Raw genomic sequence first — 26,074 nt, forward strand, 5'->3', positions numbered from 1 at the left:
GGAAGTGTAGTGGTCTTTTGCATAGATATCTATATATATCTATGGTCTTTTGCGCACACTACGCCTGTACGTCACAGTCTCCAAAATGTTTGACTAGAATGTCGTCCAACTCTCTGTGTAGGAGAGTGAGTTATAGCGTTTATAAGGGTATTTATAAAGAAAGCATAACATGATAGTAATTGATTTCTCATTAATACAATTGAAAAATCTCACCAAAATAAATTGTTTAGTGTTCTCACTACCTTCCCATCCATACACTTCTCCTCGGAACTAAACCTCTGAGTTCGTTTCGTCTCGGACTCAGCGTAAGAGAGGACCGTTTTTTGGTTACCTTGGCAACCGTGTTTGCGGATGAAGAACTGAGCTCCTAAACCCGTTTCAAAACAACATACAAGCGAGACGTTAAAATGGATATTGAGGAGCGAAGTGAGTGCATAATTACGACGTCAACGTTAGATAACATGCAGGCATAGAACAGTACTGTGTCGCTCGAAATACAACTAACAAGCAGCTAACTATCAAACGGGTGTGTGTGCGTTAGCTAACGTTAACGTTTGCTTAGCTAACAGTTAGCTCAAAAGAGCTAAGGAAGCTACAGCGTATCGAAATTGTTACCGTAAAACCCAATTATCAATATATCGACGGTTGAAGTAACTTTAGGTAGCGCTCATTCGGTGCGCTTATTCGTTAGTTCAACAGTACTTTGTTAACCATAAAGCGACATGGGGGACCCTGATGTAAACAAGACAAAAGTCTTGAGTGATTGATTGAAAAGTTTATTAACAGATTGCAGAATGGGTACAGTACAGCTCAATACATACAATTGTTAAGGGGATGCAGACCAGAGAAAGACTTTCGTCTTGTTTACATCAGGGTCCCCCATTTTCAATTCATCATATATGACACACATGACATACAAATAGACAGTACTGCTACTGCGTACTGTCTTTCTCTGGTCTGCATCCCTTTAACAAATGTGTGAATAGAGCCGAACTGTATCCATTCTGCAATCTTAAATAAAGTTTTCATTCATTCATATGTGTGTATTGAGCTGTACTGTACCCATTCTGCAATCTGTTAATTAAAGTTTTCAATCAATTACCTTCAGTCATATTAACCTCCATACTATGCGCTATTTTAACAGTTCAATGAGTTCAATAGCTAAAGTTAACGTTCTCTCTCCAGGTCACCTGTGCGCCGGAGACAACATTTGCAGCATTGTAGAACATTTCAACATGGTACATGTTGACATGGACGAGGAGATCATTGCTGTTTCAACGTAAGTGTGTTTTCCTGGAACCTGGCTGCCTCATCTATTAGAGGGAGAGGGAGATAGATATAAATGTGTAAAGTTTGTAATATTTGATCCACAGAATCAAGATGGTTTTGTGGATGGAATGTATTTACTATACCACACAGCTGTTTTGTCAAACACTTATCAGAACCAGAAGCATAATTAGTTAAACTAGTTATTGTCTGCAGGGCGACTGTGGAATGGACTGGACCAAGAGATCAAGTTTAAATTAAAATATAATAATAAGAGAAATACAGAAATGAGGAGGGTAAATAAAATTGTTGATGCTGATTTAATGATGAAACTGTTTGCAAGGGTACTTACTGCATTGTGTGATGATGTAAATATTATGATGTAATTATCTTTTCATCTAGCCTATAAGATTATTACTTTTTATTATTATTTGATATGCAATTTATTTGTAAGGCCCGACAACACACGTTAATGTCCCCATGGGCCGGACACTTCTTCATTAAACAAGTCAAGAAGAAACATCACAATAAGTCAAGATCGATCACAAAACAAGAACACCATAAAGTCCAATTTCTTTTAAATAAATGCAACACTCCCAGACGAAGGTAAGGAAAAACTCACAAAAACCTAGCAATAGGAAAAAATGCACCACAGGCAATGTGGAGGAGAGAAACCTCAGAAGGGCCATTCAAGGGGGGATCTCCCTTCTTAGATGTCGGTGATAGTAGTGTTGCAATAAAACAGGTGAACAGTTGGTAGGCATGCACTCATGTGTGTAGTGAAACACAGATAAGTGCATGCGATACCAACTGAACATTTTGAAAGATTAAAGATAGAGCTTATAGCGATAGCAACTGAACATTTTGAAAGATTAAGATTAAAGAGAGCTGGTAGCGATAGCAACTGAACATTTTTGAAAGATTAAAGACAGCGCTGATAGCGGATCTATTTGAGGCGAAGGGGCGGCGCAGATAGGGTCGCATTTCTCCCGGTCTTCATCACGGGACGTCCAACACTCCGGTCATCACTCCGAGACAGCCACTCACAGGGAGATGGGACAGGCGTTAGACAGTTTGCGTGATTGTGATGGGCGGACATAGCAATAGATACAAGTGGTAAGCATATATGTGAATAGAATAGATATAGTAAGCATATTATGTGAATAGAATAGAAGTACTTAACACATCTTGCTTCTTCCTGCTCCTTCTCCAACACCCATTGTTTTTTAGTTTTTTGATTGCTTGATTTATCTTTTATGTTTGATGTTTTATCTTTTATTGTTTTATTGTTATCTTTTAATGTGGATGTTCCAGGCAAAGAAAGAAAGAGAATACAGTTAGAATACTAAATTGATAATGGATGATGAATATCTGGCAGGTGAACCCTTTCACTACCACACTACAAAGGGTTAACACTTTCACTACTGCACTACAGAAAGATGCCCCTTTCACTATCACATTACAAAGGGTTAACCGTCTGTAGTGTGGTAGTGAAAGGTTAACCTGTAGTGTGGTAGTGAAAGTTCAAGTTCAAGTTCTTTAATAGTTGTCATACAGAAGTACAGAATACTTTCATACAAAATGCTTCTTACTGTTACGCTCCAGAGACTGTGCTAGACAAGATAGTATCAATAACATAATAACATAATATAGCATGAATTTAGAAGAAGAAAATGAGGTCACAGTGTTCGGTATAGACATATGTACAATGTTCTGAGTTACCATATAATATACAATACACAATACTATGCAGTGTACTAATGTACAGTACTATCTAGTGCAAAGCAGAAATGGGATGAGGTACAATTTTAGGTACAATTTACAGTAAGGTGTACGAGTTGTAGTGCAATCCTTCATCCATAAATATAAAGTGTGGGGAGTGGGTGCTACAGTGTGTTTGTTTAAAGTGGGTGTGTGCTATAAGTGTGTGGAGTGGGTGCTACAGTGTGTTTGTTTAAAGTGAGTGTGTGCGTGTGGATGTGTGTGCTATGTGCGTTTGGTGGTTGTTGTTGTGTAGTGTTCATTCATTGTTCGTTTAGCAGCCTGATGGCCTGGGGATAGAAGCTTCTTCTGAGTCTTTCTGTGCTCGCCTTGAGACTCCTGTATCGCTTGCCTGACCGCAGCAGTTCAAAGAGGCAGTTGTTCGGGTGACTGGAGTCTTTAATGATTCTCTTAGCCTTGCCCTTGCAACGCTTGTAGTAAATGTTCTGGAGGGTGGGGAGCCCCCCTCCAATTGTGCGTTCGGCTGAACGTGTCACTCTTTGTAGTCTGCTTTGGTCTTGTGCAGTGCTATTCCCAAACCAGGAGGTGATGTTGAAAGGGTTAAATTATACTTTTCTGAAATAGTGAGAAGGACTTGTACAGTATGTAACACTAGGGTTAAGTCATACAATAGTACCATCTAACTGTTTCTGTTATTCAGATTTTATGGTGATCCCTATACATAATATAACCTTTATGGGACATATTGTATAATGTGAACAACATTCTGAAACAGTCCTTTTTGTTGTCTCTTTCTAGTTCATCACCGGCTGATTCTGCTTTTGATGCTGTTATTGGTTGTATAGAGGACATCATTGTGGGTAGGTTGGAGATACATACCTCATCATAGGATACATACCTCATCATAACATACCTCATCATAGGATACATACCTCATCATAGGATACATACCTCATCATAGGATAAATACCTCATCATAGGATAAATAACTCATCATAGGATAAATAACTCATAATCAAGGAGATCAAGCTAGCTAGTAGGTACCCCAGTGTCTTTTAAACCACCTTTAAAGACCTACTTTCATTAATTCACTCAAATCTTTATTGAATCCACTCGATACCAATCATGTCTTACTTAATTGTTGATTTTGGATAAAAAATGTAAGATTATTATTATTATTATAATTGAATAATGGGGGTGTAGTTGGGACTCGGGAGGGTGTAATATTCTCCTGTACCAGTTCCTATTGGGTTGTAGGTGCTAATCCCCCCTCTCTCCTCTCTGTTATCTCTCCTCAGAGGAGGACTTCCAGCAGCTAGAGCAGGACTTCATGGAGAAACACTACCTGGAGTTTGATGACACAGAGGAGAACAAGCTCACTTACACACCTATCTTCAACCAATATGTGAGTTTACTATTTAGTTACAACCTCTAGCCTAACAATCTACTGGAAGCGGATACATACCAGCTATTGTTTATTGTTTAAAAAGGATCCCCATTAGCTGTCACCTAAGTGGCGAGCTAGTCTTCCTGGGGTCCACATAGAAAGACAACACAAAACACAAAACATAACAACATAAGATACATATGACAATCACAATTAACAATGATAATCTAAAAACAGTAAAACATTGTAGACATCATTATCTAAAAACATTGTAACATTGTCTAAAAACAGTAAAACATTGTAGACATCATTATCTAAAAACATTGTAACATTGTCTAAAAACAGTAAAACATTGTAGACATCATTATCAACATCAGAATATTTTGCTCACATATTTAAGTAGTGCATTCTCAGGTGGTATTTGAAAGACACTTTACTATTCAATTTACTTATGTTCAGTGGGCAGTTATTCCAATGATTGATGGCACGATAAACAACAGTCCTCTTTAAAGCATTTGATTTTGGACGTGGTAACATAATCTGTCCATCATCAGCTGACCTAGTAAAATAAGAATGAACCTGACTGCATCTGACAATTTGTTTGTATAAGAAAACAGGTTGAGACGAAAAGACAGTGTTCCTGAAAAATTTAACTGTGTTGAAAACCAGCCTATTCTCTACCGTTAACCATGAGAGTTGCCGGTGCATAGTGATGGTGTTTGTTCTCATGGAACAATGTAAAACTAACCTTGCAGCTCTGTTCTGGGCAGTTTGCAATTTCTTTAGTTGACCTTTGGATGCAGAGGACCATACTGGTGCACAATAATCTAGGTGACATAAAATTAAAGATTTCGCCACCTGTCCCACAATATATGTAGGGACATAAGAAAGACATTTCCTCACCATGGAGATACCACTCCCCATCTTCTTCACTATGGTATCAATGTGTTCTGCCCATGACAGCTGGCTATCAATTATTATGCCCAGTAATTTTACTTTATTTACCTGTTCTATGGGTTCATCAGACACGTTCAAACTCATTTTTGGTATTGATGACAATTTATGACTCGAACCCAAGATAATTGATTTGGTTTTTGAGATGTTTAGTACCAACTTATTCCGTTTTATCCAATCAAACACCATATTTAACTCAGCTGATAAAACATTGTCCAGTTCACTGACAGTTTTTGCAGCATAGTACAATGTGGAATCATCAGCATACATTTGTACAGTTGCTTTACACAGAACTGATGGTAAGTCGTTTGTGAAGATGGCGTATAGGAGTGGTCCAAGGCAGCTCCCTTGCGGGACCCCGCAGTCTAAGACCTTAGAGTGAGACCAGCTGCCAGTGTAATAAACCCTTTGTGTCCTACTTGTGAGATAACTCTTCATAAATATGATGGCTGTTGGACAAAACCCATAGCATTCTAGTTTACCGATGAGCAGATCATGGTCTATGACAGGGGTCAGCAACCTTTTTGACATGGAGTGCCTGTTTGAAATATAGTTGTAACTAGTGTGCCTCAACAATATTCCATGCATCGTAATTTTCTTTTCTCATAATCAGGTCTTTTTAATGATTTTTTTTACATTATTACATCATTATTGTTATTGTTATTATTAACAATATTATTATGATGGTTGTATCAACCCTAAATCTGAGTTGGGGGGGGGGGGGTGCAATGCAGACAAACAGCTGCATACAGTGCGACCATTTCACTCACATTTGCCCATTCATTTTTGGACACATCACACACCATTGGTGTGTGTACTGTACGTGTGCTGTCATAGCTCCACCTACAGGCCTAATGGAGAACACCAGGATGTGAATGGAGGGTGAATGTGAGGTATATCGTGTAAATAAGTTTTGATTGATCGCAAGACTACACTGTAAAAAAATATATAATAATAAGTTACCAGAACTTAAAAATATTGAGTTCAGTTACTGTGCATTAAGGTTTTCAGTTTTCAATCCATAATAAGTTAACAGAAAAATAAGTACACAACCACATTATTTCAACCTAATAAAACTATGTTTATTGTCATTGTTTTAAGAACACAAGTTGACTTGGTAATACTCACATTTTGAGTAAAGAAAATTGCTTTTAACATGTGCAATGTTCAATGAAATAGAAAAATAGATAATACAATTTGTTGATTAATCCCACTGGTCACAATGGTGACCGTAATAATGTTTTTGTTATAAGGCTCTGCAAATGTTACTGAATGATGTAGCAATTTCCAGCTAAATTGAAATAATAAACAAATAAAGGGTCTCAATTAAATATGTGGTAGTAAAAAGAACCTGTGGGAGGATTTCAACAAGATAAATGCGACAACAGTGCAAAATATTTCACTATAATATTTATAAAAAAAAAAAAAAAAATTATAATTTTACATTTTTATTTTTATTTTTTTAATGCTGCCCCCTGTGCCTATGCAAATGCCCCCGCGTGCCTATGCAGGCACGCGTGCCTAGGGTTGCCTACCCCTGGTCTATGACATCGAATGCAGCACTAAAATCAAGTAATACTGCACCAGTCATCTTTGAGTTATCAATTTCCTTGAGCCAGTCATCTGTCATTACTGTAAGGGCAGAACAAGTAGAATGATTAGGTTTGTAAGCATGTTGAAAACTTGTGTTCAAGCCATTACAGTCAAAGTAATCCTGTATTTGTGAGTGGACTATTCTCTCCATCAGTTTACTGAGAACTGGGAGAATAGCGATAGGTCTACTGTTCTTCCCAGTGAGTGCTAGTCTGCCATCTTTAGGTAAGGGAATAATTTTACCATCTTTCCAGACAGTGGGATAAACACCTTTCATTAAGCATGCATTTAATATATGACATATCGGACCATAAACATAGTCAGCTGCCAGGCCAAGTACCTTACTATCTAGCATGTCAGTACCTACTGAGCTATGTTCAGGAAGGGACTTCAACATCTTCCTTACTTCCCGCTCATCTACACAATTAAACTTAAAAGTGCAACTCTTGTCTAACATCACATTCTTTTTTATGAGCTTTAGATAATCATAATCAGTATTGTCCATCTTCTGCCTTAGTGCATAGACCTTATTTATGAAGAAATCATTAAAATAATTTGCTATATCAGATGGTTTTGTCAGAAACGTGCCTTCTGATTCCACAAAGGAAACCCCACCAGTTGTCCTTCTCCCCATTATTTCATTAAGGGTTTTCCAAAGCTCTTTACTATCTTGCTTTACAGCATTTATTCTTTGCATGTAATATTCTTTTTTCATTGATCTATTCAGTTTTGTAACCTGGTTTCTCAGTTGACAGTACATTAACCTGTCCTCCACTAATCCAGACATTACTAATGTAGATTTGGCTTCATCTCTTTCCTTCATGAGGCTCTTTAGAGCTAGTCTAGCCTAGCTGTTGGCCTAAAACACCTCTCCCAGAGTTTTAAGCTAGGCTAGGCTAATGGTCCGTATCCGCTTCCATTAATCTGTACTTAACTAGGCTAGCTTGCAGCTGGATAGCTTTCTACTGAACACACAGAGAGGAAATTGATAGATATCTTCTTGTATGACTAGAGATGATGGTAAGATAATTTCCCATTAATGTGTGTAAACTAGTAGGATCTTCTTTACATTGACGTTTCATCAGTGAAATCTGCCATCTTCATCAGAAGCACCACTGGTGTTGTTGTCACTGGAAACGGACCCAGCAGACTAAACTGGGACGACAACTAGCCCACACCTGGAGCACTGTTCCAAAAACACTGTCTGCTGGCAATACAACTATATAGTCTGACAGCAAGACAAGTATATAGTAGTCTGACAGTAAGACAAGTATATAGTCTGACAGTAAGACAACTATAGTCTGACAGCAAGACAAGTATATAGTAGTCTGACAGTAAGACAAGTATATAGTCTGACAGTAAGACAACTATAGTCTGACAGCAAGACAAGTATATAGTCTGACAGTAAGACAAGTATATAGTAGTCTGACAGCAAGACAAGTATATAGTCTGACAGTAAGACAAGTATATAGTAGTCTGACAGTAAGACAAGTATATAGTCTGACAGCAAGACAACTATATAGTCTGACAGTAAGACAAGTATATAGTAGTCTGACAGTAAGACAACTATAGTCTGACAGCAAGACAAGTATATAGTCTGACAGCAAGACAAGTATATAGTCTGACAGCAAGACAAGTATATAGTCTGACAGCAAGACAAGTATATAGTCTGACAGCAAGACAAGTATATAGTCTGACAGCAAGACAAGTATATAGTCTGACAGCAAGACAAGTATATAGTCTGACAGTAAGACAAGTATATAGTCTGACAGCAAGACAAGTATATAGTCTGACAGCAAGACAAGTATATAGTCTGACAGTAAGACAAGTATATAGTCTGACAGTAAGACAAGTGTATAGTAGCCTGACAGTAAGACAAGTATATAGTAGTCTGACAGTAAGACACCTATAGTCTGACAGCAAGACAAGTATATAGTCTGACAGCAACAGAACTATATAGTCTGACAGTAAGACAACTATATAGTCTGACAGCAACAGAACTATATAGTCTGACAGTAAGACAACTACTGTATATAGTCTGACAGCAAGACAAGTATATAGTCTGACAGTAAGACAACTATATAGTCTGACAGCAACAGAACGAAAGGTTATTTCATAACCTAGTTATATGAATACTGGCTGAGTGTCTCGCTCTGCCAATGAGATAACGTCTTATCTCCTTGCACATAATGTGCACACGAAACAAACAAATGCACTCACTTGCACGTGACCAAGCCACGCCCATGCGTCTCCCTATATGAGGCCGGAAATGGTCACGCTCCACCTTCCTCAGAACGATTTCCATAAGCGGAAAAACCATCCAATCTTAGAGCTGCCGCGGTATTGATGTTTTCCTTACCGCACACATTTGCAAAATATTTCCTACCGCCGCGGTTATTACCGCACGCACACAAAAAAAATAAAATAAAAAGTTTGAATGCATTTTTTTTTTTAGTAGTAGTCTACTCTTTATAGCATATAGCCTGCCTCTAGTCTAAATGTCTATCTTTAGAGGATGACTTTGCAGCATGAATATTGTTTGGGATTCGGCAAGCACGCATTAGTTATTGAAAGTGAAACACGGATTCGAAGTTTCCCCTCTGGTCGTGCGCAGTTCACTCGGTGTCGCGGGCAGGGGTGGTTACCCCTAACCCCCCCGACCCTTTATTATTATTACTATAAAGTTACTACTTTATAATAAAGGCATTCGTTTTGTGGCATTAACATTATATAGTTATACGTTCAATAACATCAGCGTATTTACCTGACCATAGCAAGGCAAGCAATACTCTATTCATATCTCAGTTCCTTTCTTTGCTCAGAGCGTGCTGAGTTGTCCCATTCTGCGGTCTGTTAATAAAGTTTTCAATCAGACAAGTGTATAGAACGAAGGGCTTTTATTATAACATTCGTTGCAGACAGTAAAATCATTATGTCTCGTTTAGTACTCCTTAGGAGCGATGGTAGTCCACTCCGGCGGAGAGTTAAAGCTAACGTTATTAGCCGTGTTGTGATGAGCTGACATTCAGGAAGTAAAAACCTAATACGCGCTTGCCGATTGGTGGTAACACACTGCATGACGCTACAACGTGTGACGCGTCTCTCTTCTGACCAATCAGTGGTCTGCAATGTTTCACGTGACTTTTCTGGTACCCAATAGGGTCGCTTGGAACCTCGATAGACGAGTAGGGTATATCTGCAGAGCCGCAAGCCCAACGAGAGGAGGGTAATTTATTATTATTATTATAAAAAACAGCGGTGACGCGGTATTCAGCCTACTCTGCGGTGGCCGTGATGTAACAGCGATACCGCGGTAATGCGGTAATCGCGGCAGCTCTATCCAATCTATATTCATATAACTAGGTTATGAAATAACCTTTCGTTATATAGCATACTTGGCTATCGCGTCTCGCTCTGCCAATGAGATATGGGGCAGAGCGGACGCGTGGCCCGACAAGTGTACCCCCTGAGGGCCCGTAAGCCCTAGCCAGGGAGGAGGGGAGTCCCGTCCACCCGCCCGTCCTAACGAAGGGGGGGAGGCAGTCAACTCCACCAAAGTGCGAAAAAGGGGGAACCAGGCACCCCTGAACGCACAGCACAGGCGGGACCACGTGTGACACAGCACCCCGTGGCCCACACCCACACACCCCTGCTAGCCCACCAAATGGTGGGACGCAGGAGAGGTCCCAGACCTCAGAACCCCCAGTCATGTCCACGAGGTAAAACTTAACGAAAGGACCTGGGGAGGACCAGGAGGCCGCAGCACAGATGTCCTCCACCGAGGCCCCCCCTAACAGGGCAGCAGAGGCCGCCACTCCACGAGTGGAGTGTGCCCTGATGCCCCCGGGGGGGGACCTGTCCAGCCAACGTGTAGCAAAGGGCAACGCCCTCGCACAATCAATGTGACAGGCGCTGCATGGACAGCGCCTCACCCGCGTGGGGGCCACGTAACAAACAACAGTTGATCGGAAGCCCTGAGATCCCGAGTCCGACTGAGGTAAACCCCCAGTGCACGGACAGGACACGACAGGTGAAGGCTCGCCTCCAACTCACTAGCGTGAGGAGGCGGACGAACGCCTGAACCACAATATCCCTGGAGCGAAAAGAGCTCTGGATATTCTTCGGCACGAAGACTGGATTAGGCCTCAGAGTCGCACCGCTATCGGCCGAATAGACAGGCACTCAGGCCGCACCGAGAGAGCACACAGCTCACCCACGCGCTTAGCGGAGGTGATGGCCAAAAAGAACGCGGTCTTAAAGACAGCTGATCCAATGGCGCCTGCTCAAGAGGCTCAAACGGGGCCTCCGACAACCGGCCCAGGACCAGTTGGAGGTCCCACTCGGAGACAGAGAACGTTCCACAGGCTTGAGACGCCGAGCGCCAAGCAGGAAACGTTTCACGAGAGGGAGGCTGAACAATGTTCTGCCCCCACACTCGACCATACGCCACTTCCAAGCGTAAGCGGTAGTGGACTGAGCGCGCGTGTTCCGGATAGCGTTAACCACAGAAGAGTCAAGACGCACTTGACCCCATCACTTAACCCCACGACCCGGAAGTACTCCTGTCGATCTGCGAGATATAACACTTTTTCCAGAATAGATTACATTTTTACATCCCCGAGACTATTTGATAACTACGATGTGGAAATGATACCCAATGCACTATCAGATCACTGTTATTTACTCCTAAAAGGAACATTTGGTATACTATCAACCCGAGCCCCAAGATGGCGATTTAACACGATGCTGCTCAATAACAAGGAATTCATTACACAAATCAAAGAAGCTCTTACGGTATTCCTTCGGATGAATGCGAATACGGTGCAGGACCCCAGAATATTATGGATGACGACAAAGGGAATGATCAAGGATTTCACTGATAGCTTTTCCTCCCAAATACGCAAGAATCGATGCTCAAAACTGGATGAACTGGAAACGCTTTACTCAACGTTATTTAATTCTTTACAATACAACAACTCGGTTCGACTGGAAAATCAAGTCAATATACTAAAAAAAGAGATTAACGCCATATATAGACAACAATCTGAAATGCAAATACGCAGCACAAGACAACAGCAGAACTCCCAAGGTTCCAAACCAAGTCACCTATTAGCTATGCGATTAAGAGTCAATGCAAAATTTGCAGATATAACTACCATTAGAGCACAACAAGGACTTGTTAAAGAACCCAAAGAAATAAACACGACATTCAAAGAATTCTACTCCAACTTATACAAATCAGATACAACCGTCGATCCAAACAAAATGGACACATATCTTAATCAAATTAACCTCCCTAAACTTTCAGAGGATGACGCTAAACAGTTAGAAACACCGATCACACTAGATGAACTTAGGGAGGCCATATCTGAAATGCAAAGTGGTAGGGCTCCTGGAAGAGACGGTATCCCACCAGAAATGTACGTCTCTTGTTGGGACATAATTGGACCCTTATTACTAAATATGATTTTATACTCAGTCAAGGAGGGGAACTTCCATAAGAATGACAATATTGCACTCATAACCGTCCTCCTTAAAAAAGACAAAGACCCCACAGAGTGCGGTAGTTATAGACCTTTAAGCCTCCTCGGAACCGATATCAAATTGTACTCTAAGGTATTAGCCATCAGACTACAAAAGCATATGACGTCTTTAATTCATCCGGACCAAACTGGCTTCATAAGAGGTCGCTTGATCACTGATAACATAAGACGATTACTACACGTACTAGATGCCAACAAGGAAGACAACACACCTAAGGCGATACTGTCCCTGGATGCAATGAAAGCTTTTGACAGGTTGGAATGGTCGTATCTATGGGCAGTATTAGAAAGGATGGGGTTAGGAAAAGGATTCATTGATATGATTAAAGTATTATACAAAGACCCATCGGCCATGATTACAACAGGTACAATCATCTCCAAAATCTTTCCGGTATCACGCTCAGCCAGACAGGGTTGCCCTCTTAGTCCCGGACTATTCGATCTATCATTAGAGCCTTTAGCACAATATATAAGACAATCCCAATCCATAGAACCAATCATAATCAAGGGCACACAACACAAAATTTGTTTATATGCGGACGACATAATACTGTTCATTCAAAACCCCAACACCGCATTGCCTCATCTTCTCAAGCTGATTGAGGACTTTGGAGATCTATCGGGATTTAGGATAAATTGGCCGAAGTCGGCCTTCCTCCCACTTAACGCCCCTGCAAAAAGAAATATAACCCTCCCAAAAGAGATACAGATGGTAAAACACTTTAGATGTTTGGGAGTTGAAATATTCCCTACCATAAGCCAAACGGTGAAGCACAATTACATAAAAATCCAAAACAAAATCAAATACGACCTTGTCAGGTGGTCGAAACTTAAAAACTCAGTACAGGCACGGATATCAATAGTCAAGATGGACGTCCTACCTAGAATCAACTTCTTCAGCTCAATGCTACCGTTACCCCCTCCAAAGGGTTACTGGAAAGAATTACACTCCTCCACATACAAATTTATTTGGAATAACAAACCACCACGTATAAAAAGATCCACCGCACAGAGAAACAAAGCAGACGGAGGTATGGCATTTCCAGATTTCTACCACTACTTTAAGGCGTACACTTTAAGACCACTAACAACATGGTTTGATCCCCAAGCATTAGTATCCTGGAGAAATTTTGAAGAAAATATAGTAGCTCCACATAGGCTGAAGGGCATAGTATACACCAAATTACCAATTAAGCAATGCGAACGGAAATTTGGCCCCATAATCACTCATGCGATCCGGATATAGCGCGAAACACAAAAAAAATATTCTACCCCACATAAATGGCATAATCATACTCCCTTATACAATAACAATGCACTCTTGATTGGAAAACAACATATAAGATTCCCTAGATGGGAAAAGCAAGGCATACACTCATTAGGAGACGTTTTCAACAAACAGGGTTTTTGTAGTTTCAATGAAATACGCAAAAAATTTAATCTCACCAAGTCCACATATTATTTTTACGCACAGTTATTGGCATGTTTGAAGGCTCACGGTGTTCCATTAAAGATACCAATTGTACACCACAGATACCACACATTTTTCTATGAAAGAGAGACATCGAGAGGTTTTGTATCAGATCTTTATCATCAATTACTAACGGCCTCGTATGAAACCCTCCATCTAGACTCAGTCTGGAGGAGGGATATACCAGACCTGGAGACAGACTTTGACTGGCAAGAGGCTTGGGCAAATGTACGACTTGCATCAAGGAACCCGGACCATCAACAAATCAATCTTAACTATATTCACAGGACATACTTAAATCCTATAAGACTGAACAAAATGGGTCTTAAACAAGACTCCAAATGCTCCCTATGTACAAATGGGGACGAAGGGACATTTATGCACATGTACTGGGACTGCCCACCAGTTAAGATATTTTGGAAAGAAGTGACCCAGCAATTAGCAAATCTCTTAACTCTGGATATACCTGTACACCCCTCTGTATTACTGCTAAATGATGTCTTTGAGTATGCAGTACCTCCACAGCTAAAGAGATTGGTTTTATCCGGTATCACAGTGGCTAAAAAGCTGATAGCATCACGATGGTTTCAACCGGAAGAAATGTGCCGGAAGGTCTGGACTCTTACATATCTCGATGTGATTTATCAAGAAATATCTACAGCAAGAATTTTGGGTCTCAATGAATCCAAAATGACATTGTGGTTAGAAGTGGTGGAGAGAATAAAAGCTAGCATATATAATGGTAGTGTCTGGTTAGGAACAAGTTATAATGGTTGGATTATCCAATGGGGGGTCCGGGAGGGGGGGGTTCGAGCTGGAGCATAATGTATGTAGGTTTTTAGATAACATGTATGGGTATATCCTGTATAAGACATTTGACTAAATGGTAATTTCATTGGATATGCACTGTGAATTAGTCACTGTGAAGAGTCAAGACGCATCCCCACCAGATTCACACTTTCAGCAGCCAAGCCTAGAGGCTGCCCCAGAACAGGAGGCAGAACAGAGTTCTGCGTGTCTGAGAGAGGGCCCGCGGTGACCACAAAACAGGCCACGGTGGGGCCACCAAGAGCTGAATCAGGGCCGGGGACCACACAGCTGAGCCCCGGCCCGGCGCGACCAGGATCAAGTCCCGTGCTCCCGACGTACCCGCCCCAACAGCTGAGCTATCAGGTGTATGGGGGGGAATGGGTACAGAATCCCGGGCGGCCACGGAATCGGTCCCAGACCTGTCCGACTATGTCTGGACGTAATCCCCACTCGTCGGGGTGAGGACCGCCCTGCGACATCACATCTGCACCTACATTCTCCCTGCCGGGGATGTGGAGAGCCCTCAGGCTGCGCAGATGGAGAAACGCCCATAGCCAGAGCCCGACCGCCGCCCGGTGCAGACGGGGGGGAGCGCACTCCTCCCTGTCTGTCAATATACGACGCTGACGTTGTGTTGTCCGTCCTGATCAAAACATGCTCGCCCACCACAAGGTGGCCGAGCCGTTTGAGGACCAGAAGGATAGCCTTCAATTCCAACACATTGAATGTAGCGCAGACCGGGCAGCATGGTCTTGCCAACTGCCCCCTACTGTGTTGGCCCGACACGTCCCCCCCCCCCCCCCCCCCATCCCGTGAGGGAGGCGTCGGTGAAGACCGTGACGTGTGACAGCCTGCTGCCCACGGGGACCCCGCTGGTGAGGGCACCAGGCCCTCCCCAGAGAACAAGGTCCCCCAGTACTGACATGGGAACCTTCAGCCGCTTCCACTTGTCTCTCACCGGGTCCATTTCCATACTGGAAAAAACCACCTCTGTATCCTCCTCATGAAGAGGAGGCCAAGAGGGACCACAGAGTGAGCAGATGCCATCATACCGAGCAGGCGCATCACGGACAGCGGCGTAACCGTCCTAGGACGGAACCTCCCAAGCGCGCCGAGAACCACCCACTCGCCGCTGCTCTGAGAGGGATGCCCATATAGACCTTGAGCTTAGAAATAAGCCCAAGTACTCCACCCGTTGACTGGGAAGAGGAGTACTCTACTTCCAGTCTACAGCAAAACCCAGGCTGGTGAGGAATTCCACCAGCTGCCTGGTATGAGACCTGGCGATCTTCCCTGTCTGGCCGAGGACCAGAACGTCGTCCAGGGTAGAATACAATTTGTATCCCCCGACGATGCAGAGGCCCCAGCGCGGTCTCCACGCACTTGGTGAAGATGCGGGGAGCCAGAGAGTATCCGAACGGCAGCCTCTGGCACCCGTACGCTAAGCCCTGCAAAGGAAGCGTAGGTATGTCCTAGGATGGAAGATCAGGATGCGAATACGCATCCTACAGGTCTATGGAGGTGAACCAGTCCCCCACCTGACAGCGCCTAACAGGTGGGAGACGGTCAACATTCTGAACCTTCCATGGGACAGGTCCAGTATGGGTCTGACACCCCCCCCCCCCCCCCCCAGCGCTCAGCGCATCCTCTCATGGGACCACGACGACGGCCTGTTTCGCCAACAGAGATTGGATCTCGTCGGCCAGAGCTGTCACTGCTGCGGACCCTGACAAAAGGGTCTGTACCAAACCCAAAAACGGAGGGTGGGGTTGTGCAAACTGCAACACAAACCCCCGCCTCTGACCACTGATCACCTGGTTTGATTCTCAAGCATCGGTATCCTGGAGACCATTAGAGGAGAACATAGTGGCACCACATAGACTGCAGGATATAGTGTACACCAACTTATCAATTAAGCAATGCAACTTGAGATTTGGCCCTCCTATTACACATGTGATCCGGATATGGCGTGACACACAGAAAAAGTTATCAAGATATATTTAACAAATTTAACCTCACCAGTTCCACTCATTTTTTTCTATCTACAAATAAGAGCAGCTTTGAGGGCTCACGGAGTCCCATTAAATATTCCACTTGAGCGCCACAGATTTCACAAATTCTTTTATGACAAGGAGCCATCGAGAGGCTTCGTCTCTGACTTTTATCGCCACTTATTTACGTCCTCATATGAGGTCCTTCCCCTAGACTCGGTTTGGAGGAAGGATATCCTAAACGTGGAAGTAGATTTTGATTGGGATGCAGTCTGGGCAAACGTTCGGCTATCATCACGCAACCCAGATCACCAACAGATTAATCTCATTTTTGTTCATAGGACTTACCTGACTCCAAAACGTTTGCACCTAATGGGTCTCAGACAAGACTCTCGATGCTCCTTGTGTTCAAACGGTGCTATTGGTACATATATGCATATGTATTGGGAATGCCCTCCTGTTAAGATTTTCTGGGAAAAAGTAACCACTCAATTATCAGAATTTTTATCTCTGACCGTACCTTACGAGTCTTACGGCTGCCAAAAAGTTTATAGCGTCACGCTGGATTCAACTGGATAAAATGTGCCGGAAGGTATGGGTTCTTACCTATCTCGATGTGATTTATCTAGAGATATCCACTGCACGAATTTTAGGTGTTAATGAAGCCAGCATAGCAGTCTGCGTAGCTGTGGTGGAGAAGATAAAGGGAAGCATATACATTTGTAATTTTCTGATGTTAAATGAAATAGTGGATGTATAGTCCAAGTGGGGGTCCTGAGGGGGGTGGGGGGGGGGGGGAAGGAAAGAGCAAGGAAGAGCGAGCAAGTGCACATGTATTGTATTTATTATTTTTATGTCTTTTAATCTACATTAATTTTGACTTAATTACCGGACTGTCATTATTGTTATTATTATTTCTGTCATTGTCCTGTGATTTATCAGTGATTATTACTGTTACTGTATTGTTTGTCTAGTTTCATGTTAAAAAAGGTAAAATAAAAAACATTTGTTCAAAAAAATTTAAAAACCCGCCTCAGCGTTCTCTCCATCCACCTCGACATATGGCACTGCTGTAGCCATACGTGATGATAATCCCAAAGCGCACCCGCCGCCAACTGGCGCTGGTCCGCCAGGAACCGTAGATAGGAGGCCTGGTCCCACCCGCTGTGCGTTGCCAACCCTGGACTCGCCAACCGCGCGAGCAGGGCGTCTCGCGGAGCCGGGATATCGCACCCTGACTCTACCAACGAGGCAATCGCACCCAAGGGGGGACCCCGACAGTAAGGGCCGTTCTGATATGGGGAGAGCGGCCATCACACTTGGTGACATTTACATTTACATTTACATTTAGTCATTTAGCTGACGCTTTTATCCAAAGCGACTTACAAGTTCTGTACGACAAGCCATCAGGAAGGGCACAACTCTATCAGCTGAGCAACAATGTTCATCAAAGTGTTGAGTGCTACAGTGTAGGTTAGTTTATTAGGACAAGTGCATGACAGTACGGTTAGTTAGGGTTAGATTTTTTTTTTTAATTCAGATAATGGTTGAAGAAGTGCGTCTTTAGTCGACGGCGAAAGATTGGACGTGATTCGGCTGTCCTAACTGGGGTGGGTAGTTCATTCCACCATTGTGGGGCTAGGACTGAGAATAGGCGACTTCTCTTTGATGACCCTCCCGGAGCTTGGATAGGAGTAGGTCTGAGGCGGCCAGAAGATGCAGAGCGTAGGGGTCTTGAGGGTGTGTAGTTAGAGACCATTGACCGGAGGTAGGCAGGAGCGGTTCCCTTTGCCGCACGGTATGCTAGGTCGAGGGCCTTGAAGCGGATTCGTGCAGCAATGGGGAGCCAGTGCAGGTCCCTAAGAAGTGGGGTGACATGGGCCGACTTCGGTAGGTTTGAGATCAGGCGGGCCGCTGCGTTCTGAATGAGTTGAAGAGGCTTAGTGGCAGTGGCCGGGAGGCCAGCGAGCAGTGCATTGCAGTAGTCGAGGCGGGAGATGACTGTTGATTGGACGAGGAGTTGGGTGGCTTCTTTTGTCAGGAAGGGGCGTATCCTTCTGACGTTGCTCAGGAGGAATCGGCAGGTTCTGGTCGTCGCTGCGATGTGAGCAGAGAAGTTCAACTGGTCGTCGAGGACAACACCAAGGTTCTTGGCGGTCGGGGACGCAGTCACAGCTGCATTCTCGACTGTGACATAAGCTCCCCCACTGAGCATCTTCCCGGCATGGACTGCTGAGGATAGCCTGCTCTGCAGCTGGACATGCAAGGCGTGTGGTCCCCACACTGCCCGATAGGGTGGGTTCCTACACACCGTAGCCCTGTAGTGATATTACTACCACCCAAACCACGCTTGCCTGACTCTTCCGGTCGGGGGAGACACTAACGTGGTACCCGGCCTGGCGGCGTGAATATTAAAGGCAACCAACTTGTGTTCAGCCTTTCGTTCAGCGTTTCTCTGATTGGCCACGTGACCGCGCTGCTGTGCGGCAGAGAGTTGCGCCGCCTGCGGCAGCGGCCGTCTTCCGTTGGCCGTCGCAATGACTTGTTTTGTTTACATCAGGGTGAACGCTGTTGTATTCGCAAATATGAGAGCCAGCAATACGCAGCTCCAGTTAACCTAATTTATACCGTAATGAATCATTAAAAAAATATACCGTTAACTGGAATATGTTGTTTCTTTACACATATGTTGGATTATGTAATTGGTTTGTCATGACAAAACAATAAAAATCGCTACTTTACATCAGGGTGAACGCTGTTACGCTGCCACCACCCACTTCAATGACAGAGCTCTCATATTTGCGAATGCATAAACTATATCTTAAATTATGGCTATGTGTCTAATATGGCTGTCGCGAAGTCATTGATAAGCGACAGCCATATTAGACACATAGCCATAATTTAAGATATAGTTTATGCATTCGCAAAATATGAGAGCTCTGTCATTGAAAGGGCTTCTACAACGGATGACGGCCGCTGCTGCTGGAGCTGGACCGAGTCAAGCCGGCGGCGGCGCAGGGAAGCCGGGGAGAAACCACCGCATCGCCCCGCTGGCGCTTCAGCAGCCTCCACTGATGTACAGTGACGAGTGAATCTGGTAGTTGGTTTATGACGTTAAAAACGTGAAATAACAGCGTACAGTTTCTAGTTAATCAGTCAGGAGTCAGCCTCCACTGATGTACAGTGACGCGTGACGCGAAATAACATTATATAACGTTACAATGTACAGTTTCTAGTTACAGTAGTGACGCGTGAATCGAGATAGTCCTAACAGTGTTTATTATTAAGAGTCAGATAGTCCTAACAGTGTTTATTATTAATTAACGTCATAAACAAACTACCAGATTTATTTTGCACCAGGAACTTGAAGGTTCCTGCCGCGCTCGCGGCAAAATGGGGCGGGCTAGCGGCGTGGGGTCGTGGCCAATCAGAGAAATGCTGAACACAAGTTGGTTGCCTTTAATATTCACGCTGCCTGGCGAGGGCGGGGCTGGGGGAACTCACGCTGCGACCTCCTGGGCCTCGAGTTCCCCCGCTGACAACCTTTTCCGTCGACAGACACAACACCAGGCTCACCAAACACAGACGCAGAACGTGTGGTGTGGGAGCCGCTTGACAGCACAGCATTCTCACAGGCAGACCCAGGCCTAGCTAGCAACTGGGTGTCAGCCCCTGTCCCCATGAGAAGCGAAACGTGGGGCCGCTTGTGCTTCACTGAAAACACGCGGCCCGCAGCCAAAGGGAACAAATCGGAGCCTGTGTCCCGCTGGCGTTGGGGGGGGGGGGGGGGGAGTGACCGGAGAGCGTGCTAGACACAGCTAGACGGCGACGTTTTTTTAGGGCGTGCTCATCTAATGTAGCCGATCCCTCGGCCGCCGGCCTTGTGATCACCTGTTTTCTTTGTGCCCAGGGTATCTCAGGCGGGGGAAACATGGCTGCTGGCCAGGGGCCTTGCCGCAGCCGCTGTGTGGGGCAGCGTGGAGCCCAGGTCAAATACCGCCCGCGCCTCCGTGGACAGACCCAGGTCCACCCCCGGAGGGGGAGCCCTGAGGAGGAGACCCCTCAAGGGGAGATTGCTCCAACCAAAAATGCCTGTGAACAACCGTTGACAGCATCCTAGCCCTCCATGCGGTTATAGCTTGCGGCTAGGTCAAAAGCTGAATAACCTCAAAACCTTGCGCAATGTTTTGACGACAGCTGGCCCTAAGGCCCCACCACCCGACACCATGTTTGACAGAAAAAACAGCAAATTGAACAATGTTGCCAGTCACTGCTAATTCTATACCGCGGCGGTATAGGCTTCATCAGCCCACCAGCCACCTGCCGGGCCGACTCGCCTCATGGCGTCGGCCGGGCGGGACACCATTCCATCAAGTCAGGGCAAAGGACTGATGCCACCTGCTTCACTAAGCACGGAACACCAGTGGTGGCTGCAGACCAAAGTCTACTACTAGTGAAGCACTGCCTCACTAGTAGGCATGCAACAACCTCCACTGTGGTGTGCACCCATGAAGGGATAAATGAATGAATGAACGAAAACTCGATTAACATATTGCAGAATGGGCTAGCCCATACACACGATTGTTAAGGGGATGCAGACCAGAGAAAACGTTAGTCCTGTCCACACCAGGGACCCCCATTTTCAATTCATAGATTCACAAAAAGCACACCTGCCCTGAGCCTCAGCCCATCCACCCATGTAAATGGTAAACAAGCCCCTGTTAAAACCCCCAACATTAGACACCGATTGACCGTCAGCATGAATGGTTAAGAGGAGGGAAGACCTTTTAGTAAAGACAGCCCTCGGCGGGGAACAAGGGGAACGGTGCCCCACATTGTAGCATTAGCATTAGCTGCGCGCTAGGATACTCGGAAAACATCCAAAAGAGAGTAATGTTTTCCCAAATATCCCGCGCCAATACATTACTCGGTCGCCTCACAAGACAACGAGCAGTATTACCCATGCTAGTATCAATGCCTGATAGCGCAGGCCCTACCTGTGCACGACTTAGCTCGACAGCTAACCGTCCCTCAGTCCGCTGTCACGAGACGAGGAAACCCAGGACAGGCCCGTTGCGCTGTTAGGATGTGCCAAGAAGGTTCCGGGGGCTGGTGAACTTCTGGCGAATACCCAACATTGTGTAATTTCTCCCTGCATTTCATAACAACTAGTTCACGGAGTGCACTGCTACTTCCGTGTTGGAAACGAAAAGAGGAAGGTGGAGCGTGACCATTTCCGGCGTCATATAGGGAGACGTATGGGCGTGGCTTGGTCACGTGCAAGTGAGTGCATTTGTTGTGTTTCGTGTGCACATTATGTGCAAGGAGATAAGAGGTTATCTCATTGGCAGAGCGAGACGCGATAGCCAAGTATGCTATATAACTATATAGTCTGACAGTTAGACAACTACTGTATATAGTCTGACAGCAACACAACTATATAGTCTGACAGCAACACAACTATCAGTGATGCTTCTGATGAAGATGGTACATTTCACGTCAAGGTAAAGCAAATGTTATTTGTTTATACATTGAACATTTCACAGTAATTCAGGCTACTGCTGTGTTTAGCTCTGAGGGCTGAGCCAGTTGTGTGTGTGTGTGTGTGTGTGTGTGTGTGTGTGTGTGTGTGTGTGTGTGTGTGTGTGTGTGTGTGTGTGTGTGTGTGTGTGTGTGTGTGTGTGTGTGTGTGTGTGTGTGTGTGTGTGTGTGTGTGTGTGTGTGTGTGTGTGTGTGTGTGTGTGTGTGTGTGTGTGTGTGTGTGTGTGTGTGTGTATCTGTGTGTATCTGTGTGTGCGCTGTAGACGGAGCTCCTGGAGAAGTACTTGGAGCAGCAGCTGATGGAGAAGATCCCTGGTTTCAACATGACGGACTTCACAAAGCTTCTACAGTAAGACTCTATTAGAGGAAGCTGATGTTTAAATGACATAATTTAAACGATACGTTGGTGGATTCTGAATAGTTGGAATGGGAGTGTCGTCACTCATCGGTAGGGTTGGGTACCTTTCACATTTGAACCGATACCGGTACCCAATGGTACCTTTTTTTTTGGTACTTTAGTCTCTAAAAATGTAATCTACCTACCTCAGTTGTAAAAATAATTGTTTCCACACTTCAAATAATTTATTATCATTATTATTTATTTAGAACAATTTGTTAATATATATATAGTATTGCAGCGAGCGTTGTCTGCATCTAGCTTTGTAAAGTGTAACCACACTTGCGACCGTTTTCGGCTTGCCATTGCCCCGACTGCTTTGTTGTTGAATCAAGTCAAATCCTAGGTAAGCGTGTATTGTGCACGTGAACGCTGACGTGAACGTGCGCCGTGCTGCACACTTCATAGGTTTCGTTTAGTGGTAAACTAAACGTTGACGTCAAAACAAAAAAAATATAAAAAGAGTACAACACATACACATTCACAGCCAGCCATTAGATGGGCCCCATTCTAGGAAGGCCAGCGTTCCCATAACAAACGTTCACTGTGCATCACGTTGTTTGTAGAGCTAAATCTATATTTTATATTATAGCTATTGTTACATTGTCAATTGACAGTATGAACCTTCCGTTCAATATGCCATAAAGATTTTTTTTTTTCATCAATACGTTTTTATACCGTGATGAATATGAGTGTTATATCGGAATGATCTGGGATAATTCCTGCAAAGCTATTTATAAGGCGCTAAGCTAATAACGTTAAATCGATTGGCGTTTCGTCCCTACACAAGCTAGAGTTAAAAATCCAAATGCATATGATCTGTATTATGTTCCATCATGAATGCATGAAAGGGGGGGGGGGGGCGGGGGAAGTCGTTTCTGATTATTGATTACCAATAACGTCATTCGTTATTACCACAACATAGGATGAGCAGGGGGATGGCTATTAAATCCTTGCACGACCAAGCTGAAATTGACGTCAAATTGCTCTTACCTGTGGCCGGTTGGATTCCAAAAATAATTTTCCAGTTATTTGATCGCCATCTGCTAGATCATAAATTATGTCCATTGGCTGATGCCATATTCCTTTACTGCATAATGAATTTGGCGTCGCAAAAAGTATTCCATGCGATCTGGTGAAGCCCTCGCTTCAGGCTAACAAAAAAGTCCGCCCGGAGTGTAAAAAAGGTGACACCAAGCCTGCAAAAAGGATTACTGCATTCTCGAGACAGCGCCAATACCAGGATCTGGCCGGTACTGCACTTTCCGAGTCCCAATATGCCTTTTCCAGCCAAAATACAGCTCTGTGACATTGAATAGGATATTAAAATCGAATAAAAGAAAAAACGAGTTAAAAACGTATATACGTGATTGGCCGGGAATGTGTTAAAAGTACCGGATTCGGTACCCATCCCTATTTATCGGCCAAGCTGCAATGAACCGGGAACTCATTTCAGTGCTTTATTTTGCACAGTTTAAAAATAAACAAAATTTACTAGAAAATAACAAATAATATACAGTGCAGGGAGATAATGTTAACATTTCATAGTGTTATAAAAAACAGAAGAATAATTTTACTATAAAAGTGATGGAAAACTAATAATAACAAAATATATATAATGTGTGTGTGTTGATGATTGTTTCTGTTGTTGTGATAATCGATAATAGATTTGATTTAGTTTTGCAGCTTGGCCGTTTAGTGACAACCTTGTAATGGGCCCTAGGCACAGCATATAAGATAAGATAAGATATTCCTTTATTGATCCCCTTGGGGAAATTCAGACATCATAGCAGCATGGGGAGGGGAGGTACAGGTACATGGTAATAGTAGAAGACATAATACAGGTAATAAATTATAGTACAGTAGAAAAGTACAAATAAAAATAGGCAGTGTAAACAATAGACTGTAAAGGATCATGTAATCTTTCAATAAAAAATAAGAGTTGGGTGTTTTTTAATCAACAACAGTGATGTGACTCATCTCATGGTTACTGAAGTCTCTCTTCTCTAAAACACATTCATATACTTTTGTGCACCTGTATATGTATGTTTCATCCTGTTAGACCTGTTGCCTCTTGCCTGAAATATGTTATCTCACAACAGGCCACTAGGTGGCACACTAATACATGCAGTTTCAGTATTATCTCTCTCTTTCTCATGACTGTTTCTGTCTCTCTCTCTCTGTCCCTCTCTCCCCCCCCCCTCTTGCCCCCCCCCTTCCCCCCCTCCAGGCAGTTTAAGGATGAGTTATCAGGTGATGTGTTTGACCTGCTGCTGACCTTCTCTGACTTCACGGCCTTCAAGATGAGGATTCTGGAATACAGAGCTGTGAGTACAAAACCTTTTCACTTTTAATCACCTCAAGATATAGACCCATCACCTCAAGATATAGACCTCTCTCCTCAAGATATAGACCCATCGCCTCAAGATATAGACCCATCACATCAAGATATAGACCTCTCTCCTCAAGATAGATCTCTCACCTAAAGATATAGACCTCTCACCTCAAGATGGACCTCTCCTCAAGATATAGACCTCCCACCTCAAGATAGACCTCTTTTCTCAAGATAGACCTTTCGCCTAAAGATATAGACCTCTCCTCAATGAAAATGGGATAAACCATGCAATACAAATATGTTATTTTCTCATTTAAAATGTGTATTTAACTTATTTCTGCAAACTGGTTCCTAAACGGTCTTGGAATTGCCTATATTGAGAATGACCAAAGAAAGAAAGTACTCACCATCCAATCTGCGAAACATTTAATTCTTGCCGAAATCTCCAGACGTCAAATGTTTTTGACGCGGGCAAATACTGCGGCATGGTCATGCTGGACCTACAAAAGGCCTTCGACACTGTCAATCACTCCATTCTGATTGACAAGCTAAAAGCAATTGGTTTTGATAGTTTATCAGTGAGCTGGATGCAATCCTACCTTGAGGGGAGGGAACAGATGGTGGAGGTAAACGGTACCCTATCCCCCCCCCCCCCCCTCACAGTGAGCTGTGGTGTTCCACAAGGAAGCATACTAGGACCGCTACTGTTCCTAATTTATGCAAATTACATGTCGTCAGCTTGTGACTGCAACTTGTTCCTGTTTGCGGACGACTCAGCCCTGCTGGTCTCTGACAAGAACAAGTTACAGGTTGAAAAAAACCCTCAGCTCGGAACTAGGCAAAATCTGCATATGGCTCGCTGATAACAAACTATCATTACACATGGGCAAAACAGAGTCCATTCTCTTCGGTTCAAATAACAAACTCAGCAAGACCGACGGCTTCTCAGTTACAGTGGGTGACAATATTGTCACAAGGAAAGATGAAATTACCTACCTGGGTTCCATCCTAGAGGCTAATCTCTCCTGTGACAAAATGGCATCCAATGTAATAAAAAAAGTCAA

At 43.8% G+C, this 26,074-nt stretch overlaps 1 protein-coding gene across 1 annotated transcript in view; it reads left to right on the top strand.

Annotated features, from left to right (window-relative positions):
• Positions 1–318: 318 nt before the first annotated feature.
• LOC311239397 (ADP-ribosylation factor-like protein 2-binding protein) overlaps positions 319–26,074 on the top strand; it is a gene marked incomplete at its 3' end in the record, with an annotated part of 64,048 nt that continues 38,292 nt past the window's right edge. The window contains exons 1-6 of the mRNA XM_084327703.1: positions 319–426; positions 1,186–1,279; positions 3,787–3,848; positions 4,287–4,393; positions 22,542–22,627; positions 24,906–25,002. Of these exons, the coding sequence (XP_084183829.1) occupies positions 408–426; positions 1,186–1,279; positions 3,787–3,848; positions 4,287–4,393; positions 22,542–22,627; positions 24,906–25,002 (465 nt within the window). The 5' untranslated portion in view covers positions 319–407. The remainder of the gene's footprint in view (positions 427–1,185; positions 1,280–3,786; positions 3,849–4,286; positions 4,394–22,541; positions 22,628–24,905; positions 25,003–26,074) is intronic.

The sequence above is a fragment of the Notolepis coatsorum genome (assembly GCF_963971535.1).
Source record: "Notolepis coatsorum genome assembly, chromosome: 13".
Taxonomy (NCBI): domain Eukaryota; kingdom Metazoa; phylum Chordata; class Actinopteri; order Aulopiformes; family Paralepididae; genus Notolepis; species Notolepis coatsorum.